General features: G+C 47.6%; 1 protein-coding gene across 1 annotated transcript; it reads left to right on the top strand.

Annotated features, from left to right (window-relative positions):
• Positions 1 to 1117: 1117 nt before the first annotated feature.
• Positions 1118 to 20295, top strand: Eif3l (eukaryotic translation initiation factor 3, subunit L). The gene is made up of 13 exons (NM_145139.2): positions 1118 to 1187; positions 1666 to 1714; positions 2726 to 2936; positions 3969 to 4048; positions 4888 to 4949; positions 7482 to 7551; positions 7749 to 7822; positions 10007 to 10178; positions 11452 to 11606; positions 12329 to 12499; positions 15359 to 15856; positions 19232 to 19312; positions 20096 to 20295. Exons 1-13 carry the CDS (start codon positions 1155 to 1157, stop codon positions 20132 to 20134), a joined length of 1695 nt encoding a protein of 564 aa, NP_660121.2. The 5' UTR covers positions 1118 to 1154; the 3' UTR covers positions 20135 to 20295.
• The last annotated feature ends 1376 nt before the right edge of the window (positions 20296 to 21671 follow it).

Below are 21671 nucleotides of genomic sequence, written 5' to 3' on the forward strand. Positions count from 1 at the left end.
AGTTCCAGGACAGCCAGGGGTACAGCTGGCTGATTTTTGAAAAATCAGCTGTAACTCCAGAGGATTGATGCCCTGTGTGCATAATTCACTCATACAGAGGAATAAATAATCTTAAAAGTAAGGTCTTTATTAAACCCTAATTCTTTCTTGCTTAAATAAACCAAAGCAACCAGACAGGCAAACAAAAGGAACGACTTTAAGGAGTCTAGGGCTTAAGGAGCCAGGGGGGAGAATGGCAGTTCTAAATAGGACGCTTTGAGTAGAGGGCGTTGATTAGCAACACTCGTCCAGCAAACTCCTGTCTTCAACAGAGAGCCAGGCAGTGATACCGGGGTCATTTGTACTAAAGTCTGGTCAGAGGTAAGCATGAGTGCCGAAGCCCAGAGTTGTGTACCTGGCTGTAATAAGCAGAGATTGTTGTGACCCGGAGACAAGGATGCAGGTGCCCAAAAGGTAAGGCAAATCAGCTGTTCAGGGATTGGTTCTCGCCTTCCACCATGTGGGTCTCCCACATCGAACTCAGGTCGTTAGGCTTGGTGTCAAGGGCCTTCACCAGTTTGGTCATCCTGAGTGTTCTCAGGTTGATTTTTTTTTTTTTTTTTTTTTTTTTTTTGGTGGTGGTGGTGTGGGGGAGAAATTTCTCGCTGCAGGCAAAACCGTTTACACCTAAATCTAAGGTCAGGAACGCTACATCTTAGCAGGTCACTTGTCATCGTCTCTGTACCGTTTTCTTCTGATTTCTCTTTATTTTTGTTGTTGTTGTTTTGGAGACCCCGCTTTATAATCAGATTGGCCTGGAAATAACTAACTTTGGTTATCCTCGAATTTGTTGCAGTCTCCTGCCTCCGCCATCCTTGAGATGGCAGATGTGAGTCAACAGGGTCTAGGCATTCTTCCCCTTTATCGCTTGCCCGCCCCTACTTCTGCGTGCACACCATACTCCACAATAATGTCCTTTGAAAAGCCCGTTTTGCAGGGAGGAAGGAACTCTGATAGTTTAGGAACTCCGTCCTTCCAATCAGAGCTACTTCGCTTCCCCGGCGACCCCGGAAAGGCTTTCGGGCAGGTTGGGCTGGGCGGGACTTCCGGTCCGGCCAAGCAGGCGCGGAGTTCTTCTTCCGCTCTCTCCCACGGGCTTCTGGAGCGCCGTAGCCATGTCTTACCCCGCTGATGACTACGAGTCTGAGGTAATGAAGCGGTGAGCGCGTGGCGGGGTCCGCGGTGGGCACCCGGTTCGGTGGGATCTGTCCCCGAGGTGAGGCGGCGTCCAGATCGGGCCGGAACAAGCGGACCTCGATCATTCCGGCCCTCCCGGCCCCGGGTCTCCTCCCCGGGTCCCTCCTCTGCCGGCCGTATGTCCCCGCGTGTAGTCGCAGTCAGTCGGAGGCGGGCTGAAGGGTGTTTAATGCTGAGTTCTTGGCTCTCATGGCGTCTGCTTCAGACGGGGCTATTACTGTGTTTTTCTTGTCTTGTTGCACCTGTAAGCGTGTTTTGTGCTTGCCCGGGGTCCCTTTTCTCTCACACATGTGAAGCCCTCCGAGGTAGCGACTGTCAGTCTTATCTGAGTAGTATGTTTTGCCTCCTGCTTGACATGGAGGCCCGAGGACGAGCATTTTTGGAGTCCCCATTTGGCGTGTCTCCCTAACTTTGTCTCTTTCCTTGCAGGCTGCTTATGATCCCTACGCCTACCCGGGCGACTATGATATGCACACAGGTGAGGCTCTCAGTTTGCCCGGCTGTCTCTTGCCTTCCAAGGATTGGCACTTTTTTCTTTGACCATCTCAGCGTTGACTCCCAACAGGGACCTGTTAAAAACTGCGTCCTAATGGAGTGGTGGAGTCGGCCATTAGGTCTGATTGGTAGGGTTGTGAAGAGTCTAATTAAACCAGGCCTTTTTTGTGGTCTACCTGCCCACGTCAGAAGAGGACCATCACTGACCCGGCTAGGTTTTTCTTACTTGGGGCAGATTTTATTTGTTATACTGGGGTGGAACCCAGAGCCCCATGCTTGTGGACGGTCTCTGAACCACACCCACAGCCCTCCTCCCTGAGCTGTCTGGCCAAGGTCAAAAAGCTTTGTGGCTTTGTTGTTTGGGTGCCGGAGATGAGATTAAACCACACACTCCAGCCCCAAAGAAGGAAATCTTGGTGTGAAAATCTTCCTTGATTCAAACCAAGTCTAAGTGAAATACTTTGGGGAGGCTTTTGAAGTTTACCGAAATGTTCTAGTCACTTTGAGATTAAGTAAGTACCAAGTGGCTTGCGATGCTCACAGCATGTATTTTATTGGCCCTTACAGTAGAGTAGTTTTACAAAGTAAGCATGTTAATGTGTCTTTAAAGGTGAAAGAAAATAGCGTACTATGCATCATTTGGTTAGAAAGTGAGTTTCCTTTCCTGTTTTTTAAAGATGGGGGTCTCGTTATGTAGCTCTGGCTATCCCGGAACTCACTATATAGAGCATGCTAGCCTCACAGATTCAGCTGTCTGAGGGTTGGGATTAGCAGTGTGCACCCACCTACCCAGCTGAGAAGTAACTTTAATGGTATGTCCTGAGGGACAAGGACAGTGGGCTGGGATTGAGGATGACGGCTGACCTTAGACCCTTGCCCATGCTGGGCAAGCAGTCTGGGACTGAGACTGAACTCTATCCCCGGCCCCTTGGGGTGGTCCTGCCCCGACGTGTCATCAGGAGCCTGGGAGCACTCTGTCGTGTCTCTCTCCTAGGAGATCCGAAGCAGGACCTTGCCTATGAGCGGCAGTATGAGCAGCAGACATATCAGGTGATACCGGAAGTGATCAAAAACTTCATCCAGTACTTCCACAAGACTGTCTCCGATTTGATTGACCAGAAGGTGTACGAGCTTCAGGCCAGCCGCGTCTCGAGTGATGTCATTGACCAGAAGGTGTACGAGATCCAGGACATTTACGAGAACAGGTGTGGATTGTAACATTGTCTTTCTGAGTGGAGCTGGCCTGGCGACGGGGGCCTGCAAGATGATGCAGCTCCTCCCTGTGTGTGCAAACATGTGCGTGTGTGCTGTGTGTGTGTGTGTGTGTGTGTGTGTTTTGGAGATGGTTTCACTATGTCTTTATGACTCCTTTGGGCCAGAGCGCTGGTTTATCCTTCCTAATGCTGGCACTTCTTCATACAGTTCCTCATGTTGTGATGCCCCCCTAATCATAAAACCATTTTTTTGTTGCTACTTCATAACTGTCATTTTGTCATTGTTGTGAATTATAATGTAAATATTTTCTGGAGGTAAAAGCTTGTCAAGGAAGTTGTAACCCACAGGTTGCAAACCACTGGCCTTGGAGCCATGTTAATTAACTGGACTTTGTATCCCAGAAACAAACAAGATCTAAAATAACATCATTACTAATAATGACAGAAGTACCAATTTGTACATGTTACCATGTGGATGAAGCAGGGTTGGCATGTGTGTTTATTGCTTTGCTCTTAACAGTAATCCCATGATGGGAGTTGTGTGATTTTTTTTTTTTCTTCTTTTCTCCTGTTGTAATAGAACTGAATTGCATAGCTAGCACTGTGCGTATGCCGAGTTCTGAACCTGTGTACTCTTGACACCGGAGTCTAATTTTGAACTATGTAACCATCCAATACATACCAGTGTGAACCAAGCTCCGGAGTAGTATTGAGGGATGCCCTGAAGGCAATGAATGCTAGCTATAGACAGGCCAGCTAGGGATGGGATAGGAGATATTTCAAGCAAGGATGGATGTGTGTGTGCAAATAACCAGCCGCCTATTGGATCAGTGAACAGGAGTTGACCGACCTCTGCTCCCACATTGCTGAGGGTCAGGAGAGGAGAGCTGGGTTGAGGCAAGGCTTATGGAAGCCTTAGGCTCTGTTTCTGTCTCTGTGCTGTCTCCCATGTCTCTGGATCGAGGGTTGGGTCTTGAGTCCTTCTTGTTCTGCAGTTGTGAATTGTTTACATTTGGCTTTCAGCTGGACCAAGCTAACTGAAAGGTTCTTCAAGAATACACCGTGGCCTGAGGCAGAAGCAATTGCACCCCAAGTTGGCAATGGTAGGTGTAACACTGTGTCTCGCGTGCTGGATAACAGATGTCAGGACTGGACTCATCAGAGAGGTCAAGAGGGCTTGCGAGGTTTTCTTTGGTTTTTTTTTTGTTTTTTTTTTCCCAAGACTAGGCTTCTCTGTACCTGGCGGCTGTCCTGGAACTTGCTCTATAGTCCAGGCTGGCCTCAAATTCAGATATCCTCCTGCCTCTGTCTCCTGAGAGGTAAAGATAAAGGCCTGTGCCACCTCGCCTGGCTTGCCTGTGTTTCACTTAGCATTTTGTTTCCCCGGAGCTTGGGGAATTACCCAGTGAGAGAGAGCTGTGTAATGTGAGCTTCCCCAGATCTGGAGTCTTGTCTTCCATGCGGGTGGGCTGATCCTTGAGTCCCTTTGCCTTCAGCTTCTTTGCCTCTCACCGCTCACTTTCATGGTCTGTGTGGATGAGGTCTGCAGATGTGGCTTCTCTTTGGCGTGTGGTGTGACCAGGACCTTAGGCATGCAAGACAGGCTCCCGTTGAGCTGTGGTCTGTGTTTGCCATGCACCGGTTTGCTTTTTCAGTTTTTTTGTTTGCTTTGTTTTTCTAGACTAGCCCTGACTAGCCCTAGCGCTATCTCTGTAGACCAGGCTGGCCTGAACTTCACAGAGCTCTCCCTGCCTAAGTCTCTCAAGTACGTGGCTCAAAGTCTTGAGTAAGCCATGTGTTGGGTACATAGTTTCTTGGGGCACAAGCTTAAGGATTTAAAAGTTTAACCTCTAAATCCCCTCTGTCTCTCCACCTGAAAGGCTGCAGAAGACAGCCAGTTGGTTTGTAGATTAACAAAGTACCCTTCAACCATGTCTTTCAGATGCCGTATTCCTAATTTTGTACAAAGAATTGTACTACAGGCATATTTACGCCAAAGTCAGTGTGAGTACTCTACGCTCGTGTTGGTATTATCAGTAGCTTTGTCAGATGCCTACGTCAGTTCCATCTCTAGCACAGTCTCTCGTCCACGTCTAAAGATGCTTTGTATGGGTTTTGTTGTTGTTTCTTTTTCCTTTTATTATACAAGTATGAGTGATTGGCCTGCATGTATGTCTGTGAGCCATGTGTGTGCCCGGTGCCCACAGAGGTCAGAAGAGGGCATCGGAACTGGGGTTCCAGACGGTTGTGGGCTGGCTGTAGATGTTGGGAATCTAACCCTGGCCCCGGCGAGAACAGTGTTCTTCACCATGAAGCATCTTGCCAGCCAGCCCCCCACCCCACACCCCATTGGTTTTTGTTCATTTTAACTTTCTCTGAAGAAAGGCAAAATGAATTGTTTGACCCAGAAAGTTGGTCTCTGTTGTGGACGCTTGAGCACTCAAGCTTGTCTGTCCTTAATGTCTCCATCATCTCAGGGGTACATATATCCCTACAGCCCATCACCATTAGCACATCCCAAGGCAGGTCCACAGCCCTGCTGGCTGACATATTTGCTAGTTTTATTTCTTTTTGCTTTTTTTTTTGGACAGGACTTCTCTGTATAATAGCCCTGGTGCTCACTCAGTACACCAGGCTGGCCTTGAATGCCGCACCTAGCTTTGATTGCTCATTCTCTGTTACTGGCCCGTTGTAAATATTAACCATTAGTGGCGGTTTCTACCGGACTTAGGTTGTTCAATCCCAATAAGCCGTAGGCAGCACTAGAGCTGGGCAGATACCTACCCTCCATGCTATTCTCTCTACTTCCCCGCTGATGACCCTTGAGATATGACTTGCCATGCGGTTCACTCTTACTTCTGCTGACCAGGCCTTGTGGTCAATTCTCATGATCTCTTACCCCATGGCACCTTCTACCTCCTCCACCTTTCTCTTCTATGGTCCTGCCTCAGACCTGAAGCCCAGGGACTGAAACTCCACCTACCTCTCTTTTGCCTGCTATAGGCTGTATGCTTATTTATTCAACCAATAGTTTTGAATTAAGGAGCAAGGTTACATAGCAGCACTTGGTGTGTGTGAAGGTCTCCTCATCCCTGAGGGCAGCCAGACCTGAAGGCCAGTATTTAGCATCACAATACATAGCAATGGACCAAACCTAAACAATTCCCCTTTTGTGTCTAAAAGGTTCTTTCTCTTAGACTAATAAATAAACAACATATAGTAGGAACAATTACAAAATAATTATGAAAATTATTAGGTAAGAGTTACGTTCAAAAAGTCCAGTTTGTATTTGTCAACGCAGAAGAAAGTATTTTATTATCTAGCCTGTCTTGGTGAGTTCAGAATCTAAATCAATTTCTATCCTACCATTATTAACTTAAAAATATTTTCTTATACCTAAAACATTTTCTTTTGTTTGTTTGTTTGTTTGTTTGTTTGTTTTTCGAGACAGGGTTTCTCTGTGTAGCCTTAGCTGTCCTGGAACTCACTCTGTAGACCAGGCTGGCCTTGAACTCAGAAATCTACCTGCCTCTGCCTCCCGAGTGCTGGGATTAAAGACGTGCACTGACAGCTCTTATGTGAAGCAGCAATTATGAAGGACTAGTTTACCATGTCTTGGCAGAGCTTGCCAGTGGACTATCCTGTGTCTATTTGTCCTTTCTGGATAGTGTTTTGTCTGCAAGTGAAGTTAGGACATTTTCTTGGCCCAGTGGCTAGCTTGCCACAGTTGGAACAACTTCATCTGGAAATGCTTGGTGCTCATTATCCTCTTCCAAGTAGGATGGGGTGTTGGCCAGGAGTCAACATGTCTCAATGTCAAAAAAGGTCTAAATTAATAGAATTATATCTAAAGGCCAACATTCTGTGAGTCTCTAAGGTTTTTGAAGACCATCCAAGGAGTTAAAGCGTGAGCTAAAATGCAGCTATGCCCCTTATACCAATTGCGTGCCAGGCGGCAGAGCCCATGAACGTAACAGCAAGTGTAAATGCTAGCCAGCCTAGGCTCTTCCTGGGCACCACGCTACACTTCCACTGAAGCACAGCTCTGGACGCTGGGGACAGATGCCAGCCTAGGTGCACAGGTGCAGACACAGGAGACAGAGACAGACAGACAGGCGGGTCTGAATCCTGGATCAGCCTGGTCTGCATAGTAAAGTCAGGGTAGGACCTTTTGCTGATAGATACATCTGTCTGCTTGCACACAACAGTCTGGCACTGGGAACTTGTGGTAGCCCAGTGCTGGGTTGTCTCTTAACTCTGGCCTTCAGGTACCCCAAGTGCTCCTTCCTCCCCTTTGTTAGTAGGGCCATAGCTCCAGAAGCACCTTCCCTTTCTCTCCTAGAGCTGCATGCTTGTTGTGTGAGTGTTGGTTGTGATCTGTGGCCATAAAACTTGGCCTTGTCCTGATGTTCACTCACTGTGGTACCCCAGTCTTCCCCTTCTTATGTACTTGAAGAAGACAGGCCTCATTCTCAGCCATGGCAGTGAGCTGCGAGGAAAGTACTTATGTGCCCTAACATCCTGTTCTCTTTCCAGGGGGGTCCCTCCTTAGAACAGAGGTTCGAATCTTATTACAACTACTGCAATCTCTTCAACTACATCCTCAGTAAGTCTCAGATTTGGCCAAAGGAGTGTATTTGAGCACCTAGCTTGCTCTTTTTTAGCCAGATTTCAATGTGCAAGTAGGAAGAAGCGGGGTTGGTGGTTTAGTCTTTGATGAGGGAGACTGTGATGGTTGCTCTGCAGCCCTGCTCCAGCGGTCGAGCTCCTGCCTGGACTCTGATCTCCTTGTTCTCTCTGTAGATGCGGATGGACCTGCGCCCCTTGAACTCCCCAACCAGTGGCTCTGGGACATCATCGATGAGTTCATCTACCAGGTGTTTGTCCAGCCTCAGCCATAGCCACAAAGAAGTAATTCCCACAGGCAGTGGCCGTGACCTTGGCCATGACCGGTGTGGTGTCTCCAGCGCACTGGGCTCTGGGTTAGAATGGTTTTCTGAAGAGAAGAGTGAAGCCTGGGAGAGAATTGCAGTTGCCAACAGGGAAGCGTTTGGCTTGAACTCTTCTCTTCTGCCTGGTACTTTTCTCACTTCAGGAGCAGAGCTGGCAGCTGCAGATTTTAGGGTCAGGAAGAAATGGCTTCTAGACTAGAGGCTGCCTAGGGTCTAGTAGCTGATATTGTTCAAGCCTTGCTAGTTTCTCTCATCCATCAAATAGAAACTTCTTGTATCTTTTTTGTTTGTCTTTGTAGACCAGGCTGGCCTTGAACTCAGAGACCTGCCTGCCTCTGCCTCTGCCTCTCAAGCGCTGGGATCAAAAGGCTGGGAGCCACCACTGCCAGGCTGTAAAGAGTTCTGTATTCTGATCCTGTGTTTCCCTGGCATGTGTTACATCAGAATGTGGTAGCACGTTGCTTATCTGGAAGGAAATGTCTCTTGCCTTGGGGTTCTCTTGTTGAAGCTGCACTGAGAATGTTGACCAGGTGTAAAGAGTGGTGACAGCTGTGTGGCCTGGAGGTAGAAGGTCAGTGGCTGTTGATTGGCCCTGGATGTCGGGTGTGTGACTTCACTGCCCGCTGTAGTTGCTTCCTGATCTCCATCCCACGGCTTGCTGGGAGATTCCTGAGGTTCTGCGCGCGCAGTCACAGAACAGCTCCTGAGTGCCCTTATGTGCTCAGTATGGCATGCTCCTTTTAGCTTTTTTCCAATCATCTTAGAAGCAGACTACACCACCGGCCATGGAGGCACAGAAGGGGGAAGCAGGATCATACCACGTTCCAGGCCAGCTAGGTCTACATAATGAGATCCTGTCTTTGAAAAAGTTTAGAATTTAGAAAAATCCAGGGGAATCGGTGTCTTTGTTTTAATTTGCTTTGATACAGTGGCTTCTATAACTCTGGCTGTCTTCGAACCTCTAATCCTCCTGCCTCGGCTCCCGTGTCCTGGGGTTACTGGCAAACAGCCAACAGAAAGGTTAGAAATCAGTAGTGAATGATGTTGTTTGAACGAAGTCACAAAGCGGGGAGCCTCAGTACAGAGTGTTGGTGAGTAGTGGCGGCTGGAAGCACCTTCACCATGCCCTAAAGGAGGCACCAGTACCTCTCTCATGGTGCAAATCTCAGGCCAGGGTCACCTTGCTCTGTCCCCCTGGCCCTGGCTTCTCAGATGTCAGCCTGTGGGCATGATGTGAGAATGTTGTCTGACCTGTTGACTCGGGAGAGAGGAGGAGACTCCTCTGGCCAAGCTGCATCCCTCTTAAGATAAGCATAATTCCTCAGCTTAGCTGCTGTTCTTTAGTTAAGGGCTTTCTAATTCCATAGAGCCCAGGATCAGTGAGAGACTGGGAGCCTTCAGGCCAGCACGCTAGACACAGTGGGAGTGGCTCCCTTCCTCAGCACGCTCTTTTTTTTTTTAAATTGAGATAGGGTTTTACTATGTGGAATTCACTTTGTGAACCAGACTGGCCTTGAACCCACAGACATCTGCCTTCTACCGCTTAAGGCATTTGCCACCATTTTGCGGAGGGTTAAGTGTTTTCAATCCTCAGATAACATGAAAGTGCCTATTTGTATCAGTTAATTTCAGGGGACATTGGTGCATAAGTGTTTCTTTGAATCTGTTCCTATAGCGCTGTCACTTAATATCATGCTTTTTCTCAAAGGTTTGTTTATTGAATGTACAAGTGCTCTGTCTGCATTTAGACCTTTGTGCCAGAAGAGGGCATGGGATCCCATTAGAGATGGTTGTGAGCCACCATGTAGTTGCTGGGGATTGAACTCAGGACCCCTGGAAGAGCAGTCGGGTGCTCTTAACCACTGAGCCATCTCTCCAGCCCTACAATATGAAGCTTTACTTTACCATTTGCTGTGACTTGAAGACACACGCTTTGTCTTCATCCGGTGCTTAGGGAAAAGCAGGATGAATGAGAGTTTGAGGCCACCTGAGCCATAGCTTTGTCATTTCTACCTCTAAAAAATTTAATAAAGCCCGTGTCACCTCATGCTCTGCATGTGACTGTCACTTGGATCTATGCCCCGGCAACATCTTTTCCTTCCTCACCAGTTCCAGTCATTCAGTCAGTACCGCTGCAAGACGGCCAAGAAGTCAGAGGGAGAGATGGACTTCCTTAGGTCCAACCCTAAAGTCTGGAACGTGCACAGCGTCCTCAACGTGCTGCACTCCCTGGTGGACAAGTCCAACATCAACCGGCAGCTGGAGGTCTACACCAGCGGAGGTGAGTGCGGCTGGGGTCTCCGTGGCCAGCTGCTTCCGCTGTGGCTTCTTCTGTGGGGTCTCGGGACCTTTCCATTAATACCTCAGACCGTGTGAGTGCGCGTGCGTGCGTGATGCTGTGCTTGTGGACACAGACAGAAGTTGATACCCTCTACCGTAAAATGGATTTTGGGATCGGAACTTAGGCCACTGGGCATACGTGGCCAGTGCCGAGCCCCTTCAGCTCTCCCGCGTACTTACATTATTAACAACTACAATGTTCTAATTATTTCTATGTCGCCACTCTAGTTGTGGGTGTGAACCTGGGATAATGGAACCTAAAAGTGAGGCAGACTAAAGTCTTATACGGTAGCCAGCGTTGTTTGGAGCATCAGACAATTTATCTTTCAAGACAGGGTTTTTCTCCTTGTAGACCAGGCTGTCCTTGAACTCAGAGATTTATCTGCCTCTGCCTTCTGGGTGCTGAGGCAACCACCGCCAGGCAGGAAACTTTTTTTTTTTTTTGAACAATTTTTTTTTACTTATTTTTTTTTTAAGATTTTATTTATTTATTTATTATTATATGTAAGTACACTGTCGCTGTCTTCAGACACTCCAGAAGAGGGAGTCAGATTTCGTTACAGATGGTTGTGAGCCACCATGTGGTTGCTGGGATTTGAACTCCGGACCTTTGGAAGAGCAGTCGGGTGCTCTTACCCACTGAGCCATCTCACCAGCCCACTTTTTTTTTTTTTTTTTTAAGATTTATTTATTTATTACATGTAAGTACACTGTAGCTGTCTTCAGACACTCCAGAAGAGGGAGTCAGATCTCATTACGGGTGGTTGTGAGCCACCATGTGATTGCTGGGATTTGAACTTCGGAAAAGCAGTCGGGTGCTCTTACCCACTGAGCCATCTCACCAGCCCCAGGAAACTTTAACAACAAAAAGTTTAACAAAAGTAAGATACTGGGTTATCTGAAGTAATAAACCCAGCCTATTCCCTATACCTGGGAGGAGCACAGAGGCTCATCTCAAGAACAAACCCAGGTTTAGAAGGAGCAGGAATGTGAGGATAGAAACAGAAACAAATAACAAATGAGCTGCCACTCTCAAAGCTGTTAGTCAGCAGGTGAGAACAGGTCCGGATGCTTGAGACTCCTGGGTAGGGGTAAAGTGTGTTCCGGTAGCTGTGGCAGCAGGTGGGAGAGACTCTTACTGAGCAGCATTCAGTGGTCAGGCCGGGCCTGTTTATCTTCCCCTGTGGAAGCATCATAGCGTCCGTCCTTCACAGGTGACCCGGAAAGTGTAGCTGGGGAGTATGGACGACACTCCCTCTACAAGATGCTCGGCTACTTCAGCCTGGTGGGGCTTCTGCGCCTGCATTCTCTACTGGGGGATTACTACCAGGCTATCAAGGTGCTGGAGAATATCGAGCTGAACAAGAAAGTAAGTACACCTGTCTGCTCTGCTCTGACTTCCAAGAACACAGACCTCCTGGGACGAGTGGCCAGGAAGCAGACAGGGTCGAGCTTGAGGAGTCTGCACAGGATGGCTGACAATACTGAAGTGTGAACTCTCAGAGTCTGTGTCCTGTCTGCAGAACACAAGAGTGAGAGCTCTTTACTCGTGTAGAGTTAAAAGCTGGGCATGGGGGCTGGAGAGGTGGCTCAGCAGTTGAGAGCACTGACTGCTCTTCCAGAGGTCCTGAGTTCAATTCCCAGCAGCCACATGGTGCCCCACAACCATCTGTAATAAGACCTGATACCCTCTTCCGGTGTGTCTGAAGCCAGCAACAGTGTACCCACATACATGAAATACATAGATTAAAAAAATCTGGGCATGGGTGATGCATGCACTGTGGGGAGACAAGGACAGCAGAAAAACCACAAATTCAAGGCCAGCCAGGGTTCTATATCATTAAGACCCTGTCTCCAAAAGCAAAAACAAATTCCTGAAAGACTTAGGTTTTTAATGTTTGTCTGTCTGTCTTTGGTTTTGTTTTTTGGAGACAGGTCTCACTGTATAGCTTTGACTGTCCTGGAACTTGATATAGACCAGCCTGTCTCAAACTCCCAGAAACTCTCTCTGCTGCCACTGAGCCCTGATGACTTTATCCTGTGTGGGATGAGTTGGGGACTCATGGCTACTGCTTTCACCTTCCTTTGCAGAGCATGTATTCCCGTGTGCCTGAGTGCCAGGTCACCACCTACTATTATGTTGGCTTTGCGTATTTAATGATGCGTCGATATCAGGATGCTATCCGAGTCTTTGCCAACATCCTCCTGTACATCCAGAGGACCAAGAGTATGTTCCAGAGGACCACATACAAATATGAAATGGTAAGAGAAGTCTACAGCCACTGTCTCAGCAGGCAGCCCACTTCTCAGCACCTGTGCCAACAGTCCTGCATGAACACCATCCAGACTTTACTGCTCTTAAAACCACTTCAGTACAAGTTAAATTGGGTGTATTTATGGGATATGTGGTAGTTAGATTTAATAAAGAGAGAGGGAAATCAGAGCTAGGTTTGCTGACACATATCTTACTATATATCTTAATCTTCGCACTTGGGAAGCAGAGACAGATGGATCTGAGTTAAAGGCTAACCTGGTCTACAGAGTGAGTTCCAGGACAGCCAGGGCAATGTAGAGAGACCCTGTCTCGAAAAGAAAATCAGAATATTTCTCATCCTTAACTATTTATCATTTGTTGTGCTGAAAACTTTCAAACTATGCTGCCAGTTCTTTGGTTTGGTTTTCAGTTTTTTGAGACAGATTGTGTGTGTGTGTGTGTGTGTGTGTGTGTGTGTGTGTGTGTGTGTGTGTGTGTGTTGCCCTGGCTCTCCTAGAACTTGTTCTATAGACCAGGCTTGGTTTGGTTTTCAGTTTTTTTGAGACAGATTTTGTGTGTGTGTGTGTGTGTGTGTGTGTGTGTGTGTGTGTGTGTGTTGCCCTGGTTCTCCTAGAACTTGTTCTATAGACCAGGCTGGCTTGAACTCAGATCCGCCTGCCTGTCTCCCCAGTGCTGAGATTAAAGGCGTGCTCGACCACCACCCAGGTCTTGTCTTTCTTTGTAGATATAAATTGATATAAAGTAGTGCCCTGCCATGCTGTAAATGGAGCTCATTGGTGCTTTTTCAACCTCTTACATGCTTGTTCTCTGAACTCCCTGTGTCTACCTTGCTCACTTCTCGGGCAATTATAGTGGCTGTTGTTTAGGAACTTTATTGATGGCTATAGCCTGCTACTGTTTTCCTGTTCATAGCTGTCTTCCTGCTTCAGCAGTTTGGGTTCTGGGATTACAGGCAACACCACCCCTGCCTGTCCTGCATTTTTAAAACAGTATAATTTTTTAATTATAAAAATTAAATTTTTCCTAATTACTTGAGTTCATACATGCATGCAATGTATCTTTATCATATTCACTCCTTTTTTTTTTTTTTTTTTTTTTTTTTAAAGATTTATTTATTATATGTAAGTACACTGTAGCTGTCTTCAGACACTCCAGAAGAGGGCGTCAGATCTTGTTACAGATGGTTGTGAGCCACCATGTGGTTGCTGGGATTTGAACTTCAGACCTCTGGAAGAGCAGTCGGGTGCTCTTACCCACTGAGCCATCTCACCAGCCCTCATATTCACTCCTTACTCCTCCCTCTAACTCCTCCCAGAGCCCCCAATCCTCTTCACTTGGTATGTTTTGTTTACTTAGTTTTATTTTATTATTTATTCATATTCAATAACCCGGGGCATAGTTGTGCTGCCCGTATGCTCAAGGGTGTGGAGTCATTGAACACTGACCCTCCCTCTCAGCCGGGGCGAGGGCTCTGGAGCTCCTCCCTGATCCGAGCTGGAATGTTGACTGGCAGCAGACTACGTTTGCTGTCAGTTCATGAGCACGTTGGATCCCGCCTTGTCCGGAGGACACTGTGGTGCTCCAGAGCCCTCCTCCATCTCTGACTCACAGTCTTTCTGGCCCTCCGTCTCCGTGATCTTGGATGCAGGGTGGGATGAAGATGCTGCATGTGTGGCTGAGCAGTGCACCGGCATGTCTCTGGACATGATTGCTTATGGGTTTCTTTGTTAACTTCCATCCATTCTACAATGGGACTTCTCTGATAAAGTTGGTTAGATACAGATTTAAAGGGCAGTTTTGGTTTTTTGAGACAGGGTTTCTCTGTATAGCCCTGGCTGTCCTGGAACTCACTCTATAGACCAGGTTGGACTTGAACTAAATAAACTAAATAAGCTAAATTAGGCAAAGAACCCACAGTAGGGAAGCCATTAGGTCCCAGCAGTGACCCAATTACTATTAATGTGCTAAGTGGGAACAGCATCAAAATGCCCTTTAAGCGGGCAATGGTAGCGCATGCATTTAATCCCGGCACTTGGGAGGCAGAGGCAGGTGGATTTCTGAGTTGGAGGCCAGCCTGGTCTACAGAGTGAGTTCCAAGACAGCCAGGGCTACACAGAGAAACCCTGTCTCAAAAAACAAACAAACAAACAAACAAAGCCTGTGTCATTAGATCACTTCTTTTCGACTAATCTATAAAATTTGTTTATTTAGTTTCTGCATGTGAGAGGCCATGGTATTGCATTCACTTGGATTTTTTTCCTTTTTGCATGGCACACGTCCTTCAGTGGGACTTTTTAGTACGGGCTGGCTAAGCATTTCCTATCATGACATTTATCTTAGATTACTAATAGTTTTGTGATACGGGCCATTTAGAGGGGTTTGGGGCTTAGCTTGATGGTAGAGCTTTGTCTGGCATTGGCATGATCAAAGTCTTGGATTCAGTCCTCAGCACTGAAAATAAACATCTGAAGCAGTGAGTTAGGCAGGATGGGCTCCAGGCCTGTGGCGTTGATGGGGGGGGGGGGCATTCCTAGGCAGCGTGGGTGACCTAAGAACACCGGCCCGGTAGATCTGAAGACCAGTGTAGGCCATGGGTGCTAACTTAAATCTTAGCAAGTGTTTAGGAATTGGCTTTCCAGTACTGTGAGGCCAACTGGGAAGGTCCTGGGGAGGGTTCTAGAGAAGAATCAAAGAACCCAAGAAGACTAAGCACTGAGTGGGAGCTTGGGGGTTGGTGTTGTAGACTGTCTAGGAGAATACACTTACTAGTTGGTGTGTGCGAGGCAACACGAGACACAGTGCTGTGTGCCAGTGGGGCTCACAGAGTATGTGTTACCTTCTCCCAGATTAACAAGCAGAACGAGCAGATGCATGCTCTGCTGGCCATTGCTCTCACCATGTACCCGATGCGGATCGACGAGAGCATACACCTCCAGCTGCGGGAGAAATACGGGGACAAGATGCTGCGCATGCAGAAGGGGGACCCCCAGGTCTATGAGGAACTTTTCAGCTATGCCTGCCCCAAGTTCCTGTCGCCTGTGGTGCCAAACTACGACAATGTCCATCCTAACTACCACAAAGAGCCCTTCCTGCAGCAGCTGAAGGTGTTTTCCGATGAGGTGCAGCAGCAGGCCCAGCTCTCCACCATCCGCAGCTTCCTCAAGCTCTACACCACCATGCCTGTGGCCAAGCTGGCCGGCTTCCTGGACCTCACCGAGCAGGAGTTCCGCATCCAGCTGCTCGTCTTCAAGCACAAGATGAAGAATCTGGTGTGGACCAGTGGCATTTCTGCCCTAGATGGCGAATTCCAGTCGGCCTCGGAGGTGGACTTCTATATTGATAAGGTATGGTATACCCGGAACCAGTCACTCCGCTTATCCTCTCAAAGGTGTGAACAATAGATGATAGCCTTGCATCAGATGCGTAGTAGGTTAGAAGTGTGAGTAGTGGGAACAGGGGAAGGGTGGTGGAGACAAGCACACGCAGGAGAAGTGGGGGATAAAATGCTGTGCATGCAGAAGTGGGACGTCCATGTCTACTAGGAACTATTCAGCTATGCCTGCCCCAAGTTCTTGTTGCCGTGGTGGTTTCAAACTGCAACAGTGTACATCCTACTGGTTACAGGCATAGGATGGTACAACGGATGGTACAACACTTTGTTTAGAAAGTGACCTGTAAGCTGAAACAGAGCTTAGCGTTAGCTGTGAGAGAATGGGCAACACTCTCACTGTGTATACTCAGTTTACCCATGCCTGCCCTGAGGTGTGTGACACATCACCGCCCCTCGCCTCCTGCCAAGATTGTTGTGCAGTTCACCTGCTCTCCTGTTGCTGGGTTTGTGCCTGACTTTGGATTGTTAAGTAAGGACACATGATGGGCTTTTTTTTTTTTTTTTTTTTTTTTGATTTTTCGAGACAGGGTTTCTCTGTAGCTCTGGCTGTCCTGGAACTCACTCTGTAGGCCAGGCTGGCCTCGAACTCAGAAATCCACCTGCCTCTGCCTCCCAAGTGCTGGGATTAAAGGCATGTGCCACCACGCCTGGCTCACATGGGCTTTTTTGAGAGATGGATGGGGCTTTGAATTTAGGATCCTCCTGCCTCAACTTCCCACCTGCCGGGATTGACTGCTTTATGGAAGGCTTTTTTTTTTTTTTTCTTTCGAGACAGGGTTTCTCTGTATAACCCCTGGCTGTCCTGGAACTCACTTTGTAGACCAGGCAGGCTTCGAACACAGAAAATCGCCTGTCTTTGCCTCCCAAGTGCTGGGATTAAAGGTGTGCGCCACCACGCCCAGTTTACGGAAGGCTTTTGTAGGTTAGCTAGCAATAATCTGTATGTAATTTGCACGTGTGTCTGGGTATATGCTGAGTTCTTTCTCAAGTATTAACCCAGCAGTGGCTTCCTTGGGATGAGACGTAGGCTGAAGACTAGCGTTTTCTTTCTGTGCCCCTCTGTCGAAGCTGGAGGCTTTAGTGTCCTATTTAATGAGAACATGAAGTGACTTTGTTGTTGTTTTGCCGGTGCTGGCTGCTGAGCTGAGCCTGTGTGTGTCAGGCAGGCACTCTGCACTCTGCCATCTTCCTGGCCCAGTTCTTCATTTCTTTTTGTGAAGTTGCCCAGGCAGGCAGGCAGGCAGGCAGGCGATGGATGGATGGATGGATGGATGGATGGATAGGGTTCTGAACTTTGATCCTCTTGCCTTGGCTTCCTAAGTAGTTGCGGTTACAGGTCTCTGCCACTGTAGCTATTGTTTTGGTTACTTTTCTATTGCTGTGACAACACCATCACATCACCAAGGCAGTTTATGAAAGACCCAGTGTTGAAGTATATGAGCCTATGCGGCCATTTTCCTTCAAACCACCACACCCAGTCATGTTTTTCATTCGCATTTTTCTCAGAAGCACATAACAGTGAACATTGTATATGTTGAGTACTGCATTCTCTTCCTCCAGCAGCTACTCACTTGATATGCCCTTGGTGTGTTTTATTTATGTGTGTGGAGAGACACATGCATGTGGAGAGCAGAGAACATTTTGTAGGAATCCGCTCTCATTCACTGTGGGATCCCAGTCATCCATCAGAGTTGCACAGAATGTGCTAGCACCCTCTGTCCCAGCTCTCTCTGACTCTTAAAAAGAATGGTTTTAGGCTTGGAGCACGTGCCTAATAGATCTCTCTTGGGCATGTGTGTAATTGTAGAATAAATGAATCTGCTTGGGTTATCTGTTTTTTAAATTATTATTATTATTATTAGTGTGTGTGTATAGACAAGCATATATATATATATATGCGCCATATGGTGGGGAGAGGAGGTTGGAGTCATTGTCAGGCATGTGTGGCAGGTGTCTTTAATCACTGAGCCATCTTGCTGTCCAGTAATTTGGTTTTAAGACCTTACTTGGAGCCAAGTGTGATGGCACATGCCTTTAATCCCAGCACTTGGGGGGTGCATCTCTGATTTTGAGGTCAGTCTGGTCTACAGAGCAAGTTACAGGATAGCCAGGGCTACACAGAGAAACCCTGTCTTTAAAAACAACAACAACAAAAGAGAACTTGCTGCTCTTCCAGAGGACTAGTGCTTACAGCAGGCTCTGTGGGATCAATGCCTCGAGCTTCCTTGGCACCAGCACTCGAAAGTGCTTACCCACATGCAGATACACATCCACTCATCATTTAAAATCGTTTTAAAAGGAGAGGGTGAGGCAGAGAGTAATAAAGACATTCTCTGTCGGCCCCTGGTCTCTGTGCAAAGTTGTACACATCCACTCAGACATGGACACACACATGCTCGCGCACACCCCCTTCTGTACACTGTCTAGCCAACTCCTTGCCTTCCTTTCTGGATTCACTCAGTGTGTGACATATGTGCTCTGAGAGTATCATTGACTGCTCTGCCCACTCGCTCATCTCTTGGTGACTCAGCAGCTAATCCCTTGGCATCAGTTTAATAAAACGCTTCTACTAATGTGGTCATTACAAGTCAGATGTTATTTTTATGTTTTGTTATTTGTATGTGTGATCTGTGTGCTGGGTGCATGTGGAGGTCAGAGACAACTTTAGGGAGTTGGTTCTCACCTTTCATGGGGATGAGACAGGGCCTGTCTTGTGTCTGCTCTCCTGGACTCTTGTGTCTCGACCTCCCATCCCGCTAGGAATGCTGGATTACAGATGGTCCCCATCTTAAGCCACCTCCATAGCCCACAAGTCAGGTTTTGCTGGGGTGCTGTACTCAGATTAAATCAATACTATGTTCATGGTTTACAGGCCCTATGCCGATCATGCCTGAGTGCTGGGGGAGTGCTGGGTCAGGGTGGTCCTCTCCCATCCGCCTCTCAAGTGTTAGGATTGCATGTGTGGGTGTGGATGTGGGTGCGGGTGTACTTACATGCTTTTGTTTCTCGCTGACTGCTAATGCTCCACTTCCCCAAATGTCCCTTTTGAAAATTAGTGTAGGAGCTGAGTTTGATAGTCCAGGCTCTGCATCTAAAGTTCAAGGCTAGCCTGGGCAATTTAGACCCTCTCATAATAAAAAGTAAAGAGGGCTAGGGGTAAAGCTAAGTAGTAGAGCCCCTACCCCCTGCCCCAGTGCTGAGGGGAGCGCTGTAGATGTTAGTAACACTTGACACAATTGTGCTTTGCAGTTAAGTGGCTCCACACTAGGTGGCCCTCTCCTCCATCCCTGCCCTCGCATCCACCACTTCTAACTGCTTTCTCCCATAGGACATGATCCATATTGCAGACACCAAAGTTGCCAGACGCTATGGGGATTTCTTTATCCGACAGATCCACAAGTTTGAAGAGGTAAGATGTCTGAGAGTTGGCTAATAAGCCTGTAGATTGAGAAGGTACTTTAAATTCTTCTTCATCTTTATTTTTAAGAAACTGGTGATTGGCCCTTTAACTTTCTAAGCTTGCCTGGCTAGCAGCTTGGGCCCAGGAACTGCTGTGTCAGCCCTTTCTAGGAGATCTCCTTCCAAGATCTTGGTCTGTGGGTGGCCCTTCGAGGGGTGCTGCTGTCCTTTCCCTTCCTGGTATTTCCTAATAAGGGTGGATTTGCTGCTGCACCCCTCCTTCCCACTTCTCCCGCTCAGACAGGTCTGGCCAGTGTCTGGATGCTAGAGAACTGGAAGCTGTGTTTGACAGGCCTGGTGCTCTCGTATCTTGTCCTAGGAATTGCCTTGTCTGTCAGGCCAAAGAACATAAAATTGTAAGGCCCTCTGTTGTCCACCTCTGAGCCACCTTGTCCTGGAGTCCTCTGACAGAAGCCATGCTCCTTCAGGATTTTAACAGTTGGGCATTGTTTTTAACCCTCTAGCTGCTAGGCAGCAAAAAGAGGTTGAAACTCAACTAATCTAGCCACACTAACCCTGTCCTGTCTATGAAATGGGCTAAGTGGTCTAGGATGTGGGTTTGCCAAGCAAGGACAAGGAAAAAGACCTATGACTGTTTTGGGGTCTAAGGCTTTCTGTGGCCCTCCAGGTCTCAGAGGGGTTGCTGGGTGGGTGTCAGGTTTCTTGATTGTGCACACTGTTGGGATAGGTCCCAAAAATTCCACATCTAATCTAGCTTTACTTTACCATGTAGCTTAATCGAACCCTGAAGAAGATGGGACAGAGGCCCTGAAGATACTCATCCACGAGTCAAGAACCTGTTTTGATATTATAGATGGGAAGCATTCTTGTCACCAAGAAGCCTTACCTAAGTCAGCCGTCAGCTGAATTGAAACTTGTTCAAATCAAGGACTGGATGTTTTAAGGCGCTCTCAGTAAAGGGTCTTTGTTGGAGCTGGGTTTGTGGTCTCATTATTATGGGCAGATCTGTGGCTCTGGCAGCGATGCATTGTTTCCTCTATATCCTGCTTTCCTGGTGCATCAGACAGTATGGAAGCCGAATTCTTTTATCCCTGTGTTCATAACATACTGCATGCTTTATAGAATAGTTCACATGTCTTGTGTCTGTCCGGTGCCCATGAGAACCCCATGAGATTTAAATGACCTGCCAGAATTTGCATAGCAAGTTAGTGGTGGGTGCTGTGCTCTTGGAAGAAACTATGGGGAATCTCTTACTGTCAGGAATTGTGCAGAAAGCACTCGGACACGAGTTACAGCTCAGGTTTTGTGCAGCTTCATTTTTTTTTTTTTGTTTAGAAAGTGTATCCTAAGCCAGGTGTGGTGGTGCACGCCTTTAATCCCAGCACTCAAGAGGCAGAGGCAGGTTTCCGAGTTCGAAGCTAGCCTGGTCTACAGAGTGAGGTCCAGGACAGCCAGGGCTATACAGAGATACTCTGTCTCTTTTGGTTTTTTTTTCGAGACAGGGTTTCTCTGTATAGCCCTGGCTGTCCTGGAACTCACTCTGTAGACCAGGCTGGCCTCGAACTCAGAAATCCGCCTGCCTCTGCCTCCCGAGTGCTGGGATTAAAGGCGTGCGCCACCACGCCCGGCTGATACTCTGTCTCGAGAAAAAAAAAAAAGTGTATCCTGAACTAATTTTATTAGTTGTTCTGCCCAGATTAGTACCTGCTGGCAGACAGAGTTGGGCCTCCTCTGCAGATCTGTTGTACAGTCCTCTGTATGTGGTGGAGGCAGTGTTTGAGACAGGGCTGTGTACCCCAGCATGACCTCACACATAATCCTGCTGCTGTTGCAGCTTTTCTACTAGGATTAGAGATTTTTCATTGTGGAATTTTTTTTTTTTTTTTTTTTTTTTTTGTGGGAAGCTTTATTTTATGAGTATGGGTGTTTGCATGTATGTCAGTGTATCATATGTGCAGTGCCTACAGATGCCAGAAAGGGTCATCAGATCCCTCTTCACTGCTGAGCCATCTCTCCAGACCCTTTCTGGCTTTTTGAGACGGGGTGCTGATATGTGGCTCGGGCTGACCTAGCTAGCAAAGTAGCCCAGAATGGTCTGACTTGAAGTCATGCTTCTTAGTCCTGATGGTTGGCAGTGACTTTCCTTTCCTGGGTGTTAATGGTCTATGTGTTACCTTGGTGCCTTGCCCGTAATCCGGTGCCTGAGCTTGGTGCCTAGTGCAGAAGGTGATTGTGGGACAACTTGTGCTCTCTGAGCCAAGGGTGGGAACGGGCGGGATGCTGTTTAAACCCATTGGTTGCCTGGTAACAGAGGATGCTCACTTGTTTATCCTCCCCCACATTTGGAA

Source organism: Mus musculus, chromosome 15 (genome assembly GCF_000001635.26).
Source record: "Mus musculus strain C57BL/6J chromosome 15, GRCm38.p6 C57BL/6J".
Taxonomy (NCBI): Eukaryota; Metazoa; Chordata; class Mammalia; order Rodentia; family Muridae; genus Mus; species Mus musculus.

What these genes read in the sequence shown, in the direction of transcription:
- Eif3l (NM_145139.2), top strand. Translation starts at nt 1,155, where the DNA reads ATGTCTTACCCCGCTGATGACTACGAGTCTGAG. An exon ending in CGACTATGATATGCACACAG is followed by an intron (nt 1,715 to 2,725) that starts GTGAGGCTCTCA and finishes TCTCTCTCCTAG; the next exon opens with GAGATCCGAAGCAGGACCTT. An exon ending in GGAGGTCTACACCAGCGGAG is followed by an intron (nt 10,179 to 11,451) that starts GTGAGTGCGGCT and finishes CGTCCTTCACAG; the next exon opens with GTGACCCGGAAAGTGTAGCT.